Source organism: Myotis daubentonii, chromosome 2 (assembly GCF_963259705.1).
Source record: "Myotis daubentonii chromosome 2, mMyoDau2.1, whole genome shotgun sequence".
NCBI lineage: Eukaryota > Metazoa > Chordata > Mammalia > Chiroptera > Vespertilionidae > Myotis > Myotis daubentonii.
In genome coordinates, this window is record NC_081841.1 from 15,234,644 (window position 1) to 15,254,885 (window position 20,242).

Consider the following 20,242-nt stretch of genomic DNA (forward strand, 5'->3'; position numbering starts at 1 on the left):
ACTTTAAAAATGAGGTCAAATAGTTTGTGTTGAGTTTGGTAATTATTTACCTCCAGCGAATGGAACATAAGGATTCCATGTCTTTATAAGAACTATCCAAAATTTATACTAAAACCTGTTGATCACATTTGCAGACATTTTAATTTTGTGAAATGAAATCATATGTTATTGAAAGATTATACTACAGTAAAAGTAATAAACTGATGAAAGAATTTTCTGAAATGTTATATAATGGTGTATTGGTAACACCATTCTCTCATATTCAACTCTTTGTTCTCCCTCATGTGCCTGTGTAGATGAAATACAAAACCAGTACTTCTTATAGTATTACCACATCAGTGATTGCAGTAATTTAAGCCTGCTTTATGAGGCCCTCATGTGGTTGCAGTAAGTGAATTATATACATAAGAATAATATCCATAAACATTTTTTAGGGTTATTCTGAAAATCCATTTATGTGACTGATAAGAGTCATTTTAATTGTAAAATATATCAAAATTTTTCTTAGAAATAATGAAATGCTAATTTTTCTGGGTAGTATTACTGGTATTTGTATTAAAGTTTATGTTAGTTAAAAGAAAAGTCCTTTTACTCTGAATTTCTTGAAGATGAAATCATTACATAATACCTGTTTGAAAACTACCATATGGTATTTTTTGCAGTTGAGAGTGTAATGTTGAGGTTTACTTTTAAATGTGACAAAATTTTCCACAATTCCTATCCTTCAAAAATCTGTTTGACTCATAGATACAGAGGTCTGATGGTTGCCAGAGGAGAGGGGAGTTTGGAGACCAGGTGAAAAGGTGAAGAGATCAAGAAGTACAGATTGGTAGTTACAAAATAGCCACAGGGATGTAAAGTACAGCTTAGGAAATATAGTCAATATTATAATAAGTATGTATGGTGCCAGGTGGGTACTAGAAATATCAGGGGAGCACTTTGTAAAGTATATCATTAACCACTGTGCTGTACACAAAATAATATTGAATGTAAACTGTAATAGAAAAATAACGTTTTTAAAAATCTATCTGTAAGTTAAATAAGATGTTAATTCTCCTGTGGGGCGGCCTCAGGTAGTTTCTCACCTCTGTGATAAGCTTGTAATAGTTGCTGCTTAGTTTTATACAATTTCAAGAAAACAAATGAAGCAACAACATGTAAGCTATAAGTTTTTTTTTTTAAGTTCTCCAAGGCTTCATGACGATATACAGTAGCCAGTTATTTTTTGTATGGTAAAGTTGGGTTATTAGCATTATGTTTGAATCAGGGCACTTCTTCTCCCCTCCAAAACATGAATAGCCTTTGATTGGATTCTATCATTAGACTCTATCAATGGACTCTATCATTGACCCATTTTTAATTATTGAAGGGTAATATATACAGTTACTTCTCATTTTCTCCTTTATAAATCTTAATCTCAAATCAGTAAAGCTTCTGATAATCCATTTCTTTTATCATGAATACTACTAATACATTAATACTACTTGGTTAGTAGTATGGAGTATTAAAAAAAGCAGAATTAGTCTACTCTTATTTCTGAATATATTTCAAACACTGACATACACTCCTTACAAAATTCTTAGTTCATACAGTTGTGCCATTAAGCTTTTTGCCTAGATACCAAAGTTCTTCATAGTCTAAGCCACAGAATAACAACATTTATTCTAGATTTTTTCTTTTATTATATGGTCCCCTACGTCTGAATTCCTTTTGCACTTAAAACCAGATATTTTAACACCAAATTATTTCATAATTTGTTTATTTTTCTAATTGTATGTTCACTGACTTAGGAAGTACACCATATCTCTTCCTTTTTCCAATCATCCATAGCATGATGAGTAACTTAGAGATTAGTTACTTGGAAATGAGAGGGGGGAAATCTTCATTTTGCTATCACAAATTTAGTGAAAAGTGTTTTTTGTCTATAAGTGTCAGAGGTCCCTTTCCTACACCCAGTAACATTGTAAAGTGCCTTCTCATCCTTATAACTACATCTCGGTATTACTTTTGTTCTTACTTTTATATTTAATTAATGCAGAGGTTCATGTGATCCAGCCATGTCTTTTAGATTGTAGTTTGTATTTTTTGCTTTATCATTTACAGAAGACCAAATGGATACAGATGTGTCATTTAATGTCATCTGTTCCTTCTTTGTCTGTGTTCTTGGTCATGAACATTTGGTAGCAGAAATTTCCTTATACGATGAACTTCCTAACAGACGATGAGCTGCCAATTAAAACTAGAGAACAAACAAATAAAAAGAACAGAGTATTACCCAGGAAGTTTCCTTTTGAATTCTCAGAGAGAACATCTCCCTCTAATTTTCAATTTAAAAGGCCCTAGAGAATATCTACAATATCCTCAATACGCCAACAGCCAATTTGTGATATCTTTTTATTAATTAAATGGAACTACATTTAAGTAATATATAGTAGGAATATGTGATGTTCTGAAAAGTGCTCAGCCTGAAATGATTTAATAATAAACTACCAAATAATTTTAACTATAAACTACCAAAAAGTAAAGTAATTGTAATTCATAATCTTAGCTCTTTATCCATACATTTTACAGCTAAATCTAAGAGTTCTACTTAGGACTACAGAGTGATGAGGGGTTGGAGATGTTTGTTATAGTCAAATTGGACCAAAAGTGTTACTTTATTTTACTTGAAGAGTGACGCCTTTTAATTCAGTTTATATTATTGGCTTCTTAATATGTCAGCTGATTAACTTTATCTTAAAAGCTTTTACTTTGAAATTTCCCTTGCAAACATTTAAGTAGGTACATATATATATATCCTTCATATAGCTCCTGATTTTTTTGTCAAGGTAGTTTAACTTGGTAATGTTATATTTTAATACTTTTATAAATGATCTATTGTCTTTACATGTGTTTGATTGTGTGTATTAAGGCTATGAACGCTTACAGCTTTTCTATTTCTATAATGTACTTCTCTTAAAATTATGTTTCTGTGGTGATAATTAACTTCTAGGTAATTTTATTTATACATAAACTAGAGGCCCGGTGCACAAAAATTTGTGCACTCGGGGGGGAGGGGTGGGTCCCTCAGCCTGGCCTGTGCCCTCTCACAGTCTGGGACCCCTCGGGGGATAACGACCTTCTGGCTTAGGCCTGCTCCCGGGTGGCAGAGAGCAGGCCCAATCCCTAGGTGCAACCCCTGGTCTGGCTCAGAGCAGGGCCGATTGGGGAGTTGGGGCGCCACCCCCTGTCATGCACAGAGCAGGGCAGATTGGGAGGTTGCCATGCCACCCTCAGTCATGCTCAGGGTATGGCCGATTGGGGCGTTGGGGCACCGCCCCCTGTCACACTCAAGGCAGGGTCGATGGGGAGATTGCGGCCCCACACCCTGTCACGCACAGAGCAGGGCCCATCAGGGGGTTTGGGGCGCTGCCCCCTGTCACGCACAGAGCAGGGCCCATCAGGGGGGTTGGGGCTCCGTACCCTGTCACACACAGAGCAGGGCCCATCAAGGGGTTGGGGAGCTCCCCCCTGTCATGCACAGAGCAGGGCCGATCAGGGGATTGAGGAGCTCCCCCCTGTCACTCACAGAGTAGGGCCGATAGGGGAGTTGGGGCACCACACCCTGTCACATCCAGGGCAGGGCCAATCAGGGGGTTGGGGTGCCGCACCCTGTCACACTCAGGACAGAGCCGATGGGGAGGTTATGGCTCTACACCATCACACACAGAGCAGGGCCCGTTTGCGGGGGGGGGGGGGGGGTAGGGGGCAGGGGTTGGGGTGCCGCCTTCTATCATCCACAGAGCAGGGCCGATCAGGTGGTTGGGGCGCCGCCACTCTCACACTCAGGGCAGGGCCAATGGGGAGGTTATGGCTCTACCCCATCACACACAGAGCAGGGCCCGTGGCGGGTGGGGGGGTTGGGGCGCCACACCCTGTCACAGAGCAGGGCCGATCAGGGGGTTGAGGCCCTGCGCCCTGTCATGCTGATCCCAGTGCCGGGAGGCCTCTCGGCTCCGCTGATCCTGGTGCTGGGAGGCCTCGCTGCTCCGCTGATCCCGGTGCTGGGAGGCATATTACCCTTTTACTATATAGGATAGAGGCCTGGTGCATGGGTGGGGCTGGCTGGTTTGCCCTGAAGGGTGTCCTGGATCAGGGTGGGGGTCCCCACTGGGGTGCCTGGCCAGCCTAGGTGAGGGGATGATGGCTGTTTGCAGCTGGTCACACACCCTTCAGGGTTGGGGTCCCCACTGGGGTGCCTGGCCAGTCTGGGTGAGGGGCTGAGGGCTGTTTTCATGCTGACTGAAGCTCCCAACTGCTCCTTTTTTTCTTTTTTCTTTTTATTCTGGGCCAGCTTTAGCTCTGGCTCCAGCTCTGAGGCCTCTGCTGCTGAAAGACAGTATCTGGTTTGTTTGGGTTCTATAATCGAAACAATGTATAACTCCAGCTCTGAGATCCCGGGCTTGCTGAAAGCAGGTTTCTGGGGTTTTGTTTAGCTTCTATATTTGTTACAATGTTTCAAACTGGAAGCTCAGAGGCCTGCAAGGCAGGCGGGGAACGTTGGAGTCCTCCGTCACTGAAGCAAGCAAGCCTCATGTTAGTTTCAAGATGCCTGGCTGCCAGCCGCCATCATGGCTGGCAGTTAATTTGCATATCTCGCTGATGAGCCAATGGGAAGGGTAGCGGTCGTACGCTAATTCCCATGTTTCTCTTTTATTAGATAGGATGTGTTAACAATATATTTGGAAATATTAAAATATTAATTTCCAAAGTTATGTATTCCTCCCCCACCCCCCCCCCACCCCCCGTTACACTAGAAACTCTTATCTGACATAGTCTAAATCTGTCGTTCCTTAGATAAAAAGAGTCAGTAAACTCAGGAAATCATTTTTTTTTTCTTTTTAATCTTTACTAGTATTGCTGAAGGTATTACATAGGTCCTCCTTTTTTTTAGGAAATCATTTTAATGGACTATCTACCTACCTTATTTTCTTATACAACATACATATGAAAATTTGTGAACTTTGCCAACCTTTTGACGAGGGCAAGGCTTTCTCTTTCCTTCAGTTATGAGACCATTGACAAGTGTTAAGGACCTCTTTTTTACATGACCCACACCCATGATACAGTGCCTACAATGAAAACACTTGCTAAGCAGTCTTAATTCAAATATATCTAGATTTTTATAATATTTATTGCTTAATTTTCTGTGGCACACATGCCTAATTTATGAATGCTTTTTAAATTTAGATACCATTAGTTAGTTAGTTGTCATCAACTTAGTTTCATTGAAGCAGCTCTTTCACATTCATATTCTGTCAGCTTATATAATATTACTTAATCACATTAATAAACATGGGTTCATATCACTTAGAAACTGTTTTGCTAGCAAAGAACCCATAGTCCCTCTTGGTAAGCCTACAATATGCATGTGCAAGAATATTAGAAGAAAATTGCCTCTTCCTCTTCAGTTCTCCAGAGGGACAAAGGAAGAGTGTCAGAAGGAGCTCAATTAAGAGAGCTCCTACTGTATAAATTGTGTTCACTACATTTTAAAATGGATGCAAATCTATCCAAACATAGATACATGAAAATAACATAAAATGCAAGAAAGAAGGGTGCTTTGAGAAATCTACCTTACAAATAAGACCAACTAAAAAGTTGTGCTTTTTGTCATTCAACAAATGATTGTTTTAAGATTATTTTTGTCAGAAAGTGTGTCAGAGAAAATGTAGGCCTTTTCAGTTGGTCATTAATAAATGTGAGAGAGGAAGAAGAAAAAATGAGGTAAGGCAGTTTGGAAACCTATCTGACGATACCTGCTAAAGTTGAACATATTTGTAAGCTGTTACCCAGCAATTCCATGCCTGAGCATGTACCCAGAAAGTGGGTTGGTATGTGTGTTTTGTGTGTAAAGGCGGGAAGGGGTGTCTGTCTTCACTAAAGATGTACAAGAAGGTTTATAGCAGCATTATTGGTAATGACGCAAATTTGGAACCAACTTAAATGTTTATCAATAGTAGTGTGAATAAGTACATTGCAGATGATTTAGTTAATGGAGTAGTACATAGTACAACCTGCAGGAGCGTGGGTAAATATCACAAAATCTAATGTTGAGTGAAAGATACCAGACCAAGAAAATCCATTCCGTAGGATTCCATTTTTATTATCTTCAAAAGAGGCTAAAGTGTTAAAAGTCAGGATAGTGATACCTTGGTGAGAGCAAGAAAATATGACTGAAAGAAAGCGCAAGATGACTTTTAGAGTTCTGAAAATACTCGGTTTCTTAAGTTGGGTACTGTTTTCTTTGAGTGTGTTCTTTGAACTTTATGCTTAAGATTTGTGTATTTTTATTATGTATGCTGTGCTGTAAAAATATTTTAAACAAAAGAAATGTGACTTTATGTGATGGAACTGTTATTAACTAGATAAGTCATGTAGTAAAGACACTGAAAAATGTGTTGAGCTCCACAAAAGGATTTGAGAAGAGCTTAATTATGGAATCTATCAAAAAGGGAAATAAGACTTAACAACCTAAAGTGTACCATCTGCAGCTAATTTGGTTATGATAACTCATTTCATCCCAGTTCGTTGTATTGTGCCTATTTGGTACTTGGAGTATGCAACCACTGAGAATTATTTAATAAGCATATAATTATAAACCATAAACCATTTTATCCTAGTCCTGTAAAGTAATCTGGATTATCCTCATTTTAAATCAGTTTTTTTTTTTTAAGTGTCAGGTTCTGTTCGGGACAAAATACTGTGAAAAAATTTGATTTTTAGGACAGGAATACACTTCATTAATTGACCTGTTTTTATCAAATATCTTTATCCATATTTTCTATCTCTTTGGTTTCCTTCATTTGAAAGGGGAAAATATCATAAAAATGTTCTGGTATGTATTCAATTTATATAATTGCAAACAAAAACCAAGTAAATATTAGAATGAGATCAAAGGAATGGAGCCTTTCAATCATTTTCTCATGGGACTCGCTGAATTTGCAAGACAGACTCCTACTATTTCAATCATGATAAAATACATGCTAGCCCAGTACTTAATTATACAAAAGGCAATGGAGGAGAAAAAAATATTCAGTTGCCATAATTAATTATCTTCTTCATTGAGGGGAGTGAAACGCAATTGCAAAAACCCTTGGTAAATGTGATTCACCTCTTTAATTAAATTGTAATTCTCTCCCTTATGTAGTACATACAGATATAAAGTATTGATTTGGCAAGAGAAAAGAGTATGTTTCTAAATTAGCTAATCAAATAAATAATCATTTTGAAAAATATTTATATTAGTTTATATGTTACTATAATATTTCAAGATTAGAGACCCTATAATTTCTCTGAGGAAGAAAAGTGGTTTGGTACAGAATAGTAACATTGTTTAATAAATACGTCTTCTTTCATTGAAATACACTTTTGCCTAGACTTTAAAGATATATTCTTTAAGTTTGTTGAAATTATTTATGGTTCTTAATGAAGTGTGAACTCTAAAACCTAGAAGGAAAAGTCCAAGGCATTCTAATTAGTGAGTTCAATTCTTAAGGACCAGAATTCTGTGGGCACTTTGCCAATGACCCACCAATTTCTGTCTCCTGCCTTGCTAACTCTATGCCACACTCTGTACCAGTGAGACATAATAGTGGCTGTGTGTGAAGAATGAGCTGGAAAAACTATCAGTCTGGGTTGGGGATAGCACTTCTCACAACAAAGGGAGACTTCTGAGTTTTGATCTCCACTCAGGATAGGAAAGACATTGAAATAGAAAGCCATGTCAGTGATTAGCTTGGTTCTTGTTACTCTGGATTTGGAAAAATTTGAGAGAGAGAGAGGAAGGAACCAGGTGTTTTTTCATCCAACTCACCTTTAATGTGATAGCTATCAATCAAGGCCACCTTTGAGAAAGAGAATTGGGGAAGTAAGCCATATCAGAAAACATAAGATAGTAATTGGTCCCTCACATGGAAACCCAAAGGCAGAAGGAATAAGCAGCCATGGAAAATTATTTATCTCCCTAAATTCACATCACTTCATACTAGCTTCTTTATATGTTATTTTGAAAATGGCATATAAGCATAACCAATGGACATAAGACACTGGGGGGTAGGGGAGGCCAGGGGATTGTCAAGGGCGGGGGGGAAAAGGGACACATATGTAATACCCTTTGTAAGACTGTAAGCAATAAAATAAAATAAAAAATAATAATAATAAAAAAAAAGAAAATGGGAGCCACTTGGGGGGGGTGGGGGCGCAGTTGAGGAGAGTGAGATACCCTTTGTAGAAATTATTGTTAATTGAAACGTCTACTGATGCAGGAATGCAACCTGATTAGTTTAAGATTTTGCCCACAAAATAAGGAGTATACGAATAATTTGGTTACAAGTGTTACATTGTTAAGTTAATTAATGAGAAAATGTATGTGACTGTTTTTCTGTGATTCAGTATGGTAAAAGTTAAATTCTTCATACTGCTTTCACAAGTTTCTAAAATAATTATATTATCATTTTCCTTGAAAGATATACTTTAAGTACAAAGATTACAAGTCTATCTTGTAATCTTTAGTTAATGCCTTGGAATACATTCATGGAAATTGTATTTTTTAGTAGTGATATATCAAAAATATTTAAAGTTGTACTCCTTTTCTTTCCTTAGGATTTGGAACTTGGACGGAGTACAGACATCTCATTTTGCTCTTAATTCCCCTGGGATGAGTGTGTGCTGGCATCCTGAGGAATCTTTTAAGGTTGTTATTTATAACTTAGTTTTTTTTATCAAGCTGAAAAGATATATACATGTGTAATACTTGCACACATAGAGGAGAAAAATCAATGACTTTTTTCCATCTCAGAGACAAATGTACTTGTCACAAATGTGTTTGTCACAAATACATTTACTCTAGAAAGCTATACCTTAAAATTTCTGTATAATTAAGTTTTTATTTGACAACCATCATCTCTAAATGGCATTCATTCAGAAGACACTTTTCCTGCTCTTTGGCAAATTACAGTCTAAAAACTGATACCCAGATTGCCTAGTAGCAACATTTGTTTAAAAATAAAAGTTAAATCCATGCTTGTGAGCCATAGTGTATAAACAGAAAGTATCTGATATAACTGCAGTGATGATCAATACCTATTCAAAATAGAGCGTTCTAAAATCCTAAAAGTATCATTTGGCCTTAACTCTTACTTCATTGAGAAAGTGGGAGCCATTCAACAAGAGTTGTCTTATTTGCCAGTATCTTCTCTTGGGCATCACTCTGTTTCATTGTTCCCTAGAATCTGAGAAGCTACCACATTCATCTTAAAGTTAATCCTTCAGTTGTTCAGAGCTGATGCCAGTTCCTTAAGTGCCGGGGTTCTTGTCCCAGCATCTAGAAGGGTTCAGGAATCTGGAAAAGGCTGTGCATAGATGACATAGAAATCCAGAGACTAATAAAGAGTCCAGAGATGAGATATAATTTTGAAAGACATTGGGGGTCAGAGGACCTTCAGCTAAAGGAACTGAAGACTCCCTCCTTGTCTAGGACCCTTGCTTTTATTAACACAATTTGTCCTAAGGCAAGGTGGAGATAATACACTTCAAAGGGTAAGGTTTCAAAGGGTACAGTAGCATTGTCAGTTTGGGGGATAGCCTACGCCTGTACAGGTGTTTGGCCAGTAGGAGGCAATAACATGTAGATTAAGATGCCCTTTAACTGTCTGGCAGCCAGCAATCAGTTTCCTACTCAGGTTTGGGGAAATGTCTTTAGCCATTCCCAGCTGGTGACATGTGTGACTCAACCTTGTTGAGTCTCCAAGTCTCACCAACCTTTTGATGAAACTCTTGAAATTATGACATGCTGGAATTGGTCGCCGGCACTTAAGCATCCTTTGCATTTTATCTTCCATTTATAATACATACTAGGGGCCCGGTGCACGAAATTTGTGCACTGGGTGTGTGTGGGGGGGGGGGTGTCCCTCAGCCCAGCCTGCCCCCTCTCACATACTGGGAGCCCTCAGGCATTGACCCCCATCACCCTCCAATCGCAGGATCGGCCCCTTGCCCAGGCCTGACGCCTCTGGCCTAGGCATCCGGCCCGGGCAGTGGGGACCTGCAGCTGCAGCGGCCCCACGATCGGGGGCTTCGCTTTAGGCCCAGGCAAGGGACCCCTAACTCCTGGGACTGCCAGCTTCGGCCGTGCCCAGCTCCCATCGCTGGCTCCACCCCTACTTCCTGCTATCACTGGCCAGGGCGGAAAAGGCACCTGATTCTCCGATCATGGCTGGGGTCAGGGCCCAGGGCCGCCTTTGCCCTGCCCCCCAGCTCTTAGCTCCCCCCTGGGTTTCCGATCACTGTCAGTGGCAGGGGGCTTCTTCCTGCTTTCCCTTTCGCCTCCCTGCATTGTGCCTACATATGCAAATTAACCGCCATCTTGTTGGCAGTTAACTGCCAATCTTAGTTGGCAGTTAATTTGTATATAGCCCTGATTAGCCAATGAAAAGGGTAGCTCGTACGCCAATTACCATTTTTCTCTTTTATTAGTGTTGCTATGGAAATGTTTAAATTTTACTACATACATTGAATCTCTGCCTGCTTCTCAAATTTGGTGAATGAAGTTATTGAATTTTCTTTATTTTTCTGTCTCACAGCTGATGGTTGCAGAGAAGAATGGAACAATCCGATTTTATGATCTTATGTCCCAACAGGCTATTTTATCCCTTGAATCAGAACAGATACCATTAATGTCAGCACACTGGTGTTTAAAAAACACCTTCAAAGTTGGAGCTGTTGCAGGGAATGATTGGTTAATTTGGGATATTACTCGATCCAGGTACTTTCTTAGTTCATTTATTGCTTACAAAAATCAGTCATTGTTTTTAATGACCCACTGAGCCATTTTTATATCGCTGGCCCTCACAGTTGAGCTAAGGCAAGTCTATTTTGAAAGGGCCAGAGCTATGAGTTTAGATAACAAAGATGGGCATTGGTGCTTTGCAGATTCACTTTGAGCACAACCCAGAAAGAGCAATGTGAGGAGGAAATCTTAGAGCATTGTTTACTTACATTGAACAAACACTGACCCTGTTGAATAATCGTATTTTATGATGGTTCTGCATCATGCTTATGTCTTTATCATATTTCATCTATCTCAATCCCATGCTTATTTGGAATTTTGTCACAGTTTAAGTATATTGGCCATTGTGATGTTTTGTTTTGTTTTTAAACAAGTTATCTATTATTATTTTGTTGTTGTTGTTAATCCTCAACCGAGGATATTTTTCCATTGATTTTTAGGGAGAGTGGAAGAGAGACGGAAAGACAGAGAGAAGCATTGATGTGAGAGAAACACATTGATTGGTTGCCTCCTGCACGAGCCTCGACCAGTACCTGGCCGGGGAGGAGCCTGCAACCAAGGTATGTGCCTTGACCAGAATCAAACCCAGGACCCTACGGTCCGCAGACCTATGCTCAAACCACTTAGCCAAACTGGCTAGGGGTTGGCCATTGTGTTTTTTAAAAAGAAAATACCTCCCGGCCAGTGTTTCTCAGTGGTTGAGCATTGACCTATGAACCAGGAGGTCATGGTACGATTCCCAATCAGCACACATGCCTGTGTTGTGGGCTGGAACCCCAGTAGGGGGCGTGCAGGAGGCAGCTGATCTATGATTCTCTTTCATCATTGATGTGTCTATTTCCTTCTCTCCCTACCTCTCTGAAATTAATAGAAATATATTTTTTAATTTAAAGAAAATACTTTTTAAACTGTAATTTAAGTTCTACTTAAGACCAGTACATAATTCATAAAATCCAAAATACTGTCTTTTAGTTACCCTCAAGTGAAGAGACCTGTCCACATGGATCGAGCCTGCATATTTAGGTAGTGTACCACTTCTGTTGGAGTTATAATTTTATTTTTTGAGTTTGGTTACTTCGTTCGTGCAGTGCCACCATCTGGAATACTTTCCCAATCCTCTTCTTTGCTCTGGATTTATGTGTGTTTGTTTGGGGGGGTCGTCTTAACTAAGGTTTTGCTCTTGTCTTTTGGTTTAGGCGAGGGAGTGATTTTTCAATATTGTTTTTTTAATTTTGTAAGACACATTGCCACTGTACGAATACCATCTCCCCCCCCCCCCCCCCCTAATCTGGAGCATATGCTTCCTTATTTTATGTACTGATCAAGCTATAAAATGTAGGTGGAACCATATTTTTCCATATAAACTTCATTTTTGTGCTAAATGAGAACATGCTAGACGTGATCTGCAACTTGCTCTCCCTTTTCTTTTTCTTGCTTAAATTAACATTCACGTCTACCTTGTTTTTCATTCCTTTTTGCATAATATTCCATTGTATCGTACAGTCTTTAGGGCTCTTTTCATTTTCAAGCAAAGGAGAATTACTGACTGAGACTAATACCAATAGAACGTGTAACATTTGTGTATGACTTCAAATCTAAGATTATAGTCACTCAATGTAAGAATGTCAGAGATTGTGAGATGCGTCCTGCCTTCAGAGATGTAAGCAAATAGTATATGGTACTTAACAAGAAGTCTGGAGAAGGCAGTGTCAGGATTAGTTTAGTAGCTCAACAACGTCATCAGGAATTGAGACCTTTCCCTTTGCCACCCTCCATGGCAAGGCTTTGGACTTGTTGCTTCACAGTCGCAAGATGACCTCCATTGTTCCAGGCATCGTAGCCTCCTCATTGGCCAAAGTAAGGGGAGAGGAAGAGCACTCCCTTTTCATTGGGAATAGCTATCTTTGCTATTGTGTCTCATCTTTTGGGGTTAGACACACTGCCAGAAGGTAGTTGGGGTTCGGTTAGCATGGAAAAAGGTCAGAAAGGCTATTGAATAAGCAGCTAATGTCTGCCACAAATTTTTGTCTGTTTTTTTGGTCAGGGAATCTTTTCTCTTTTTTTCTTATCTTTTCTACTTATTAAAGTGTTGGGCATGTGGCTGGAGCTCCATTATCATTCGTTGATTCATTGATTCATTATATTCCAATGTGTAGGAAGTCTTAAATCTTAAATATTTAAATATCTAAATATTCTAGGTGTTTGTATCATCTCCAAGAATTTAAACTTGTGAGTTTATCACTATTTCATAACGAGTGTCAGTAAGAACATTAAATGTATTTCTGTGAAATAGTTTATATTTTATATCAGTCTGATACCTTGTTGATATCCCCTACCACACTGTTAGCCCTTTGGTTATAAAAAAGGAACTGCTAACATGTGTAACTTTGGAATGTAACAAAGTGGCACACCACAATAAGCACTTAATAAATATTTACAGAATGAGAAAATATAGTTAACTTCCCTGGAATTTCTCATTTTAAAGCCCCACTAACAAATTCAGGGTTATAAAATTATTGTTTTGTGCAACAAAAAAATATAACCTGTTTTAGAAAAGTTTATACTTATCTGTAAAATACTGAAATTATTTTTATTCTTTCTTTCCTTAGGTGGTCCACAATTAATGAAAATTTGTTTGCAACCACTGGTTATCCTGGCAAAATGGCAAGCCAGTTTCAAATTCATCATTTAGGACACCCTCAGGTAATGTAGAGATGTTTTGTGGCATATAGGTTTTTAATTTGTTTTTTACTTTTCCATTTACAGCCCCCAAATTTGTAATGTGTATCTAGATATTTATGAATGTCATCTGCTTAAATTGGAAAAAGAAGGCATTTTTGATGCTTAAATCTCTAGTGGTAATAGATGTTTTGTCTATATACATATAAGAAGCATTTTATTTCTTCTGTTATATTTTCTCCTTGATTTATTTTTTTAAATCCTCACCTGAGGATACATTTTTCATTGATTTTTAGAGAGAGAGGAAGGGAGAGAAGGTGGGGGAGGGGTGAAGAGAGAGAGAGAAATATCAGTATATCGATGTGAGAGAGACATATTGATCCATTGCTTCCTGCACATGCCCCAACTGGGGCTGAGGATCAAACCTGCAATCCAGGTGTGTACCCCTGACTGGGAATCGAACCTGACACTCTTAAGCACTGAGTCACACTGGCCATGGCTGTCCTTCATTTAAATATAATAATTTTGCTTGCTTGGTTTGTTTAGGCTGCAAAAATATTTGACTTTGGGTTGCACTAGAAATTCATAGATTATTTGTATCCTTCTTTCCAACCAACTGCAAGCAAATAATTCCTATTTCACCTGTGAGGAAGCATATTTTTTAATTCTGCTATAAATAAAGGCAATATATTAATGAATTTTTTATTTTTGAAGGGTAGTTTTTACTTACTAACTTTGATGATTTAGTAAGCTTCTTTAATTCTTCACTTATTTTATAGCCCATCCTCCTTGGTTCAGTAGTCGTTGGATCTGGCCTTTCCTGGCATAGAACACTCCCACTATGTGTAGTTGGAGGCGACCACAAGCTGTTGTTTTGGGTAACTGAAATGTGAAATAAATTTCTATCTAGCTTGGATCCATAAGTTTTGCATTTTTGGAGAATTTCTTATTTTTATATTAAATATACTGTAAACTCTAGAAATATCTCAGTTGTTTTTGTTAAATAAAATATTAATGGTTTGAGAAAAAAATTTTCTACTCTGTTCTGTGTGTGTGTATGTGTATGTGTATGTATTTTAATCAACTCTTAAGAATATAATTGACTCAGCAGTTCCGGAAAAGAAATGACTAGGGAAACATAATGCTTTTGATTTTATCACAGGATTATCCAGAGTATATCCTATCCTCTATACTTTAAATATATGCTACTTTTCTAATTCTCAGGGCCAAGTATTTACAAAAGGAAAAAAGGATCTCCTTTCAGTGTTACTGTGGAAGTTGTTGAGTGTATGTGTGTGCATGCATGTGTGCATGCACACGCTTATTTTCTTAGCAATCTGTTATATGTAGGAATCTTAGGACTTTTTCAGGAATTATTAAAGGTTATTATTTAATTTAATATTAAAAAGATGATTAATTCCTTAAAAAATGTGAGCGATTATGTTACTCGACCCTGTTCATTATATGCAAATTCCTTTTGACTATACATCTCCACATTCTTAGAACATCTGGTATATAGGATAAAGCTTAACATGAAAAATAACATTTTTTTTTTTAAAATATATTTTATTGATTTTTTTTTACAGAGAGGAAGGGAGAGAGATAGAGAGTTAGAAACATCGATGAGAGAGAAACATCGATCAGCTGCCTCCTGCACACTTCCCACTGGGGATGTGCCCGCAACCCAGGTACATGCCCTTGACCGGAATCGAACCTGGGACCCCTCAGTCCGCAGGCCGACGCTCTGTCCGCTGAGCCAAACCGGTTTCGGCAAAAAAAAAAATAACATCATTTTTAACAGCTTTTGCCTTTTATGAATTTTCACCATTTTTATAGTAATTTAAGTGTTTTTGAGATGACATCTAGTGGCAAAAGAACTGTATTCACCATCTCAAAATTGAAGTCAGTATTATGTAAGGCAGTCACCATGTTTTTGTGACACACTGTGATGTAATCAGAAGAGTGTAAGCTTGGGATTTGGCCTTCAGTCATATGGAATTAAATAAATTCCTACAAACTCTGCATACCTGTGAGTTGAAGCTACATTTCATCCTATAAAATAGAGACAGGAATCAGTGTCTCATGAAGTTACTGTAAGGATTGAGTAAAGGTGAATAAAAAATACTTAAGTAATAATTTCAGAGATGTATAGTTCATATTTTTGAATAATTGAAAGTTTATTTTAATTAATGCTAATGAATATTTTTACTCAAGTTCTCTATTTATATGATTTCTTATAGCATCTTATGGAATCAAGATAATTATCTTTTGATAGGGAAATGTTACAGGTATTTAAAAAATTTCAATACTGTTTTGTAATCATGTAGATGTTTGGTATGAACTGTTATATGCTTTAAAGTACAGATAAAAAAATTACAAAGCATAGCAATTTCCATGTCAATTATTTAATACAGTAAAATATTACTACCAAATAATAGAAATAGTTTCCTCTACCCCTTATAAGCAGGTTTTGCACTTACAAAGGAAAATGGCAGTGAATTTTGACATGGTTCCCATTAACAGTCTCTGTGATGGGACGTAGAGCCTTAAAAGCATCAGGATAGGCCAAACATTTTGTAAGAGTTTGTCATTTCAGAATATTTAATAAAAATAAGGGATACATCCTGAAATAATAAATGGGGCCAGTGTAGTTGAAAATCGTCTTATACTTAGAAAAGGTGGCTTAGGAATTGAGTGGGTTATGTTTAGGGGTGGAGATTAGAGAGGTGAGTTATGTTGGGCTTGGTATCTGGGATATGGAATCTCCGGAATAAGGGCTTACCCAAATATAAACATTGTCAGACGAAATTTCCAGTAGTGCTACTCTTTGCTAGGGGAAAGATAAGTCATAGTGGTCTTGTAAATACAGTTATGCCAAGGAGAGGCAGGCTGTGTTCCATTTGTATATTAATATGATGCTGTGAGAAATGAGAGACATGCCTTTACCTCCAGGTTCCAGAAGTGGTATACATTTTACCTACTAAGGACAGAACTCTAACCTTTTTTTTTTTTTTAACATCTTACATAGAGAATATTGCAACCATTTTCCAGTTTCGACTTTGTTGTTAAACATTAGTATGTACAATTCTTTAAATGGTGTAATGATATTCTTTTCCCTTAGTAAACTTTGTTCTTAGTAAAGAATGTTTAAATTAGACTAAGGCAGGAAGAAATGTATGATTTGGAATAAGTTCTTGGTCATCACGTCTAAGTCCTGGTAAATAACATAAGAGCTGATTGTGTGTGTGTGTGTGTGTCACTTAATTTTAGTTTTTCAATGTTGATAAATATGTCTAAGATGGTTTTTCTCTTGTTGAAATTAAGTTTTGCTCAGGATTGCTTCACTTACAAACATTGTGAAAAGAAAAGAAAAAAGTTGTGCTTTTGTCCTAAAGCTTGTATTATTTAGGACTGTGAAGCAAAAGTCAGGATATCACAAATCTCCAAGATGTCAGAACTAAACCCTACACTTTCAAAATGATGGAATCGTAGCCCCTTTTATTTTTATGATTTGGCTTGTGCATTGTGAATATTTCAGTGACTCTTCCCGTGCCAAAACACAAAATCGCACACCCATGCACTTTAATGTGTTTCTTACTTTGGTAATTTGCAACTACATAATGACGCTGACTTAGAAATGTTCCTGTTACTGTTTTAAATCTCACGTCAGTGGAGAAGAAATCGAAATCTGGTTTGCACATTTGTGTCTGGTTTTTTGTAATTGTCCAAAATCTGACATTATCCCAGAAATGCTGATTGGGAAGTTATGAGACAGTACTGTGCCCAAAACTAATTTCGGAGGAGAGAAAAAGTATTTGGTCCAGATTATCCCCCATGTTTTTCTGTAGCTCAAAAAGTTAAACTCAATTTAACCTAACTTTATGCCATACCAGTAATAACCTTAGTTCTGAACCCCAGTAAAATTTACAAAGTAAAAATGACCATTCTGATGGTCCATTTCCACATATTCCTTAGGCAACTGGTCAAGTCCTCAGCAGCAGCATTCCGTTCCAGCATATCATTATCAAGCTGTCAGTGTGGTCAGCAACAGGGACAGAGAGAACACTCTGTTTCTTTAATCTAACACCTTGCTCATTCAAAAACATTTATTTTAACAGGCATTGGAAAAGGTTTTCAAAACAGCTAACATGCATTTATAATTATACATTTAAAGAAATATGCCTTTTAAAACATAGGTTCTTTTCTTATGTTGTTATTAACATAATAACTTGAAATGTGTAGCAACCATTTGTTAACTAATTGCAGTGACACAACAAAATAATTAGGATATCAGCTTTGAGGATCTCATTTCACAGAAGAGAAAAGGATACACATTGGATGACATATCCATTACTCATTCTCAACATAACCAACTTCTTTTGAATCATGCATGGACACAGACTTCATGGGGGATACAAAAGCATTGAATCTTTCTGCCCTTTTCAGCTGTTCTTTGAACTACCTTAGTGAAAATAATTGTGGTCCTTATGTAGGATCAAGTTACATTTGCCTGGAAATTTCCCTGGATCAGCTTATTTCTATTTAACTTATGTCTTTGTTATATAGCTATTTGCCTTCTCCACTAATTTTTAAAGAAGACTGCCGCAACCTTTTGCAGCAAGGATTCAGAATCTGGGGAAGGGGCTACGTGCAAATGGATATACAGGATAAGAAATATAAATTTAGAAGGCATGGGGGAAAGCCAGGCAGAGGCCTCACCCTCTAGTGGAGTGGCTCCCTGAATCTCTGGACCCATAGGTTTTTATTTACTGGAATATACATTTGCCCTTTAGCAAAGCAAGCAGACATATCAAAGGTAAGGTTTGGTAAACGGTAAAAGATTATCAAGTTAGGAGATTGCCCTGAGCCACCATTGTTTTGACAGAAGAATCAGTGCATAGCTTTTAGCCCTTGCTAAAGCCCAAGGTTCATCAGCCTTCTAAAGGACCTTTCCCATTTATTATGCTAACTACCTGTTGGTCTTTGCCTCCAGCCGAATACTCTACCTAGGCTCTTGAAACACTTATCAGTATATAAACATAAAATTAATTTGAACAATGGTAAGTTAAAGGGGAGGCCACCAGGTTTCTCAGCCTTTGCAAGCAATTTGAGAAACCCAATAGATTTAAAGATCCATGAAATAAGCATTTCTACCAACTGCATTTTTAGTGCTATATTGAGTTGAGTACCTATTTCCTTTCTCTGTAAGAAAAGGCAATGAATGTTGCTGGTCTCTTTGTTTCTAATGATGGTTAAACACAAAACTTTGGTCTTTTTTATAAACACAGCTGTTGTCCTATCACTGAGCCAAATCCAGACAAGATTAGACTATGGCTGAAATTAAGGTTAATCTCTGCAACCATCTCTAGTAAGAGCTTTCTAATACTGTTTTAGGAAATCTCTATTTTTGAGACAGTGTATAAATGAAATAAGGCCCAGACAACTAACCCCTAAAGTAAGCCAGAGGCAACTAGTGATAAATTATACCACAGAGATAAGTAAGATAGACTGTCTAAACAGCTTAGTTCATTTGAGTTCATTTTTACTTAGACTGTAACTGTAAGAAATGACTTTCTTCATTAAGTTTAAACCAGACCAATATTAAGTTATTCTTTAAAGAACTTTCTACATCTTTTCTTAATTTAATGTTTCCTTGCTAATTGCTAATTCTTTCTTCCACTAGTACTAATGAAAACTGGGTGTTTGTTTATTACAAATAGATTTTATTGTAATTATTGTATAAGAGCTCACTTTGGTTTCTAGCCTATAAGTAGAAATTATTTTCATTAAGATTTAGACTCTCGCCCTGACCGGTTTGGCTCAGTGGATAGCGTCGGCCTGCGGACTGAAGGGTCCCAGGTTTGATTCTGGTCAAGGGCATGTACCTTGGTTGCGGGCACATCCCCGGGGGGGGGGGGGGGGGGGCGCAGCTGATTGATGTTTCTCTCTCATCAATGTTTCTAACTCTCTATCCCTCTCCCTTCCTCTCTGTAAGAAATCAATAAAATATATTAAAAACAAAAAAAGATTTAGACTCTCTAGAATCTGAAATACTTTGCCAAATATTCTGTAGGGCTGGTTCTCCTGGGAGTTGGACACTGGAGCCTCAGGCTGTGTTGTGAATGCCTAACAGTGCCTCTCTCCAAAGAGCCTGTACCAAGGAGAACATCTGTGCATGCATCCCTCATTGAAATCTGTGATTTCCCTGGTGCCTGATTGTGAGCAAGTCTAGGGCCTGCTGGTATATACAGCTGCATCAGAGGTCTTACCCCACAAATACTTTAACCCCCAAGACCATGGAGCCATTCCTCAGTTCTTTCATTTTGACCTATTCCTTTCCCCATCGTCCCACTCACCTGCCACAATAAGATGTGTTCACATGTGTAAATGATCTTTACAAGACCCTGGGTCATTGCTTCCTACCTATTGAGAGCAAATAACTGGGAGAATGGAATTATTGCAAGGGTTTCTCAATATTACACACATCTTACTGCTACCAAAATCCTCTTTTTCCTTTGAAGCCACAATTTCCTGGAGTCCTGAGATAACATAGCCAGCTCCAAAATCCAACTTCCCTACATGATGTCAGGCATCCTGCCAACTGCCTCTTTCTCCTCCTAAACACCATTAACGGAGGAAGAATGAATCTGCCAGAGAATCCTTCCCTCCAATTCAGAGAGAGTGGATTTTGAAGATCTCATTCAGAAATCTTGAGAGGGTTAAAAAGTTCTCATA

The 20,242-nt window shown here is 37.9% G+C and overlaps 1 protein-coding gene across 4 annotated transcripts in view; it reads left to right on the forward strand.

Moving 5' to 3' along the window:
* Positions 1-14,518, forward strand: part of NUP37 (nucleoporin 37) — a 38,843-nt gene extending 24,325 nt beyond the window's left edge. For 3 of the 4 annotated variants that reach the window (XM_059681833.1, XM_059681832.1, XM_059681834.1), the window contains exons 7-11: positions 8,644-8,734; positions 10,623-10,804; positions 11,801-11,851; positions 13,438-13,531; positions 14,287-14,518. In XM_059681833.1, coding sequence (XP_059537816.1) covers positions 8,644-8,734; positions 10,623-10,804; positions 11,801-11,851; positions 13,438-13,531; positions 14,287-14,400 — 532 coding nt within the window. In that variant the 3' untranslated portion in view covers positions 14,401-14,518. The remainder of the gene's footprint in view (positions 1-8,643; positions 8,735-10,622; positions 10,805-11,800; positions 11,852-13,437; positions 13,532-14,286) is intronic. The other variant, XM_059681835.1, reaches the window with a different exon arrangement.
* The last annotated feature ends 5,724 nt before the right edge of the window (positions 14,519-20,242 follow it).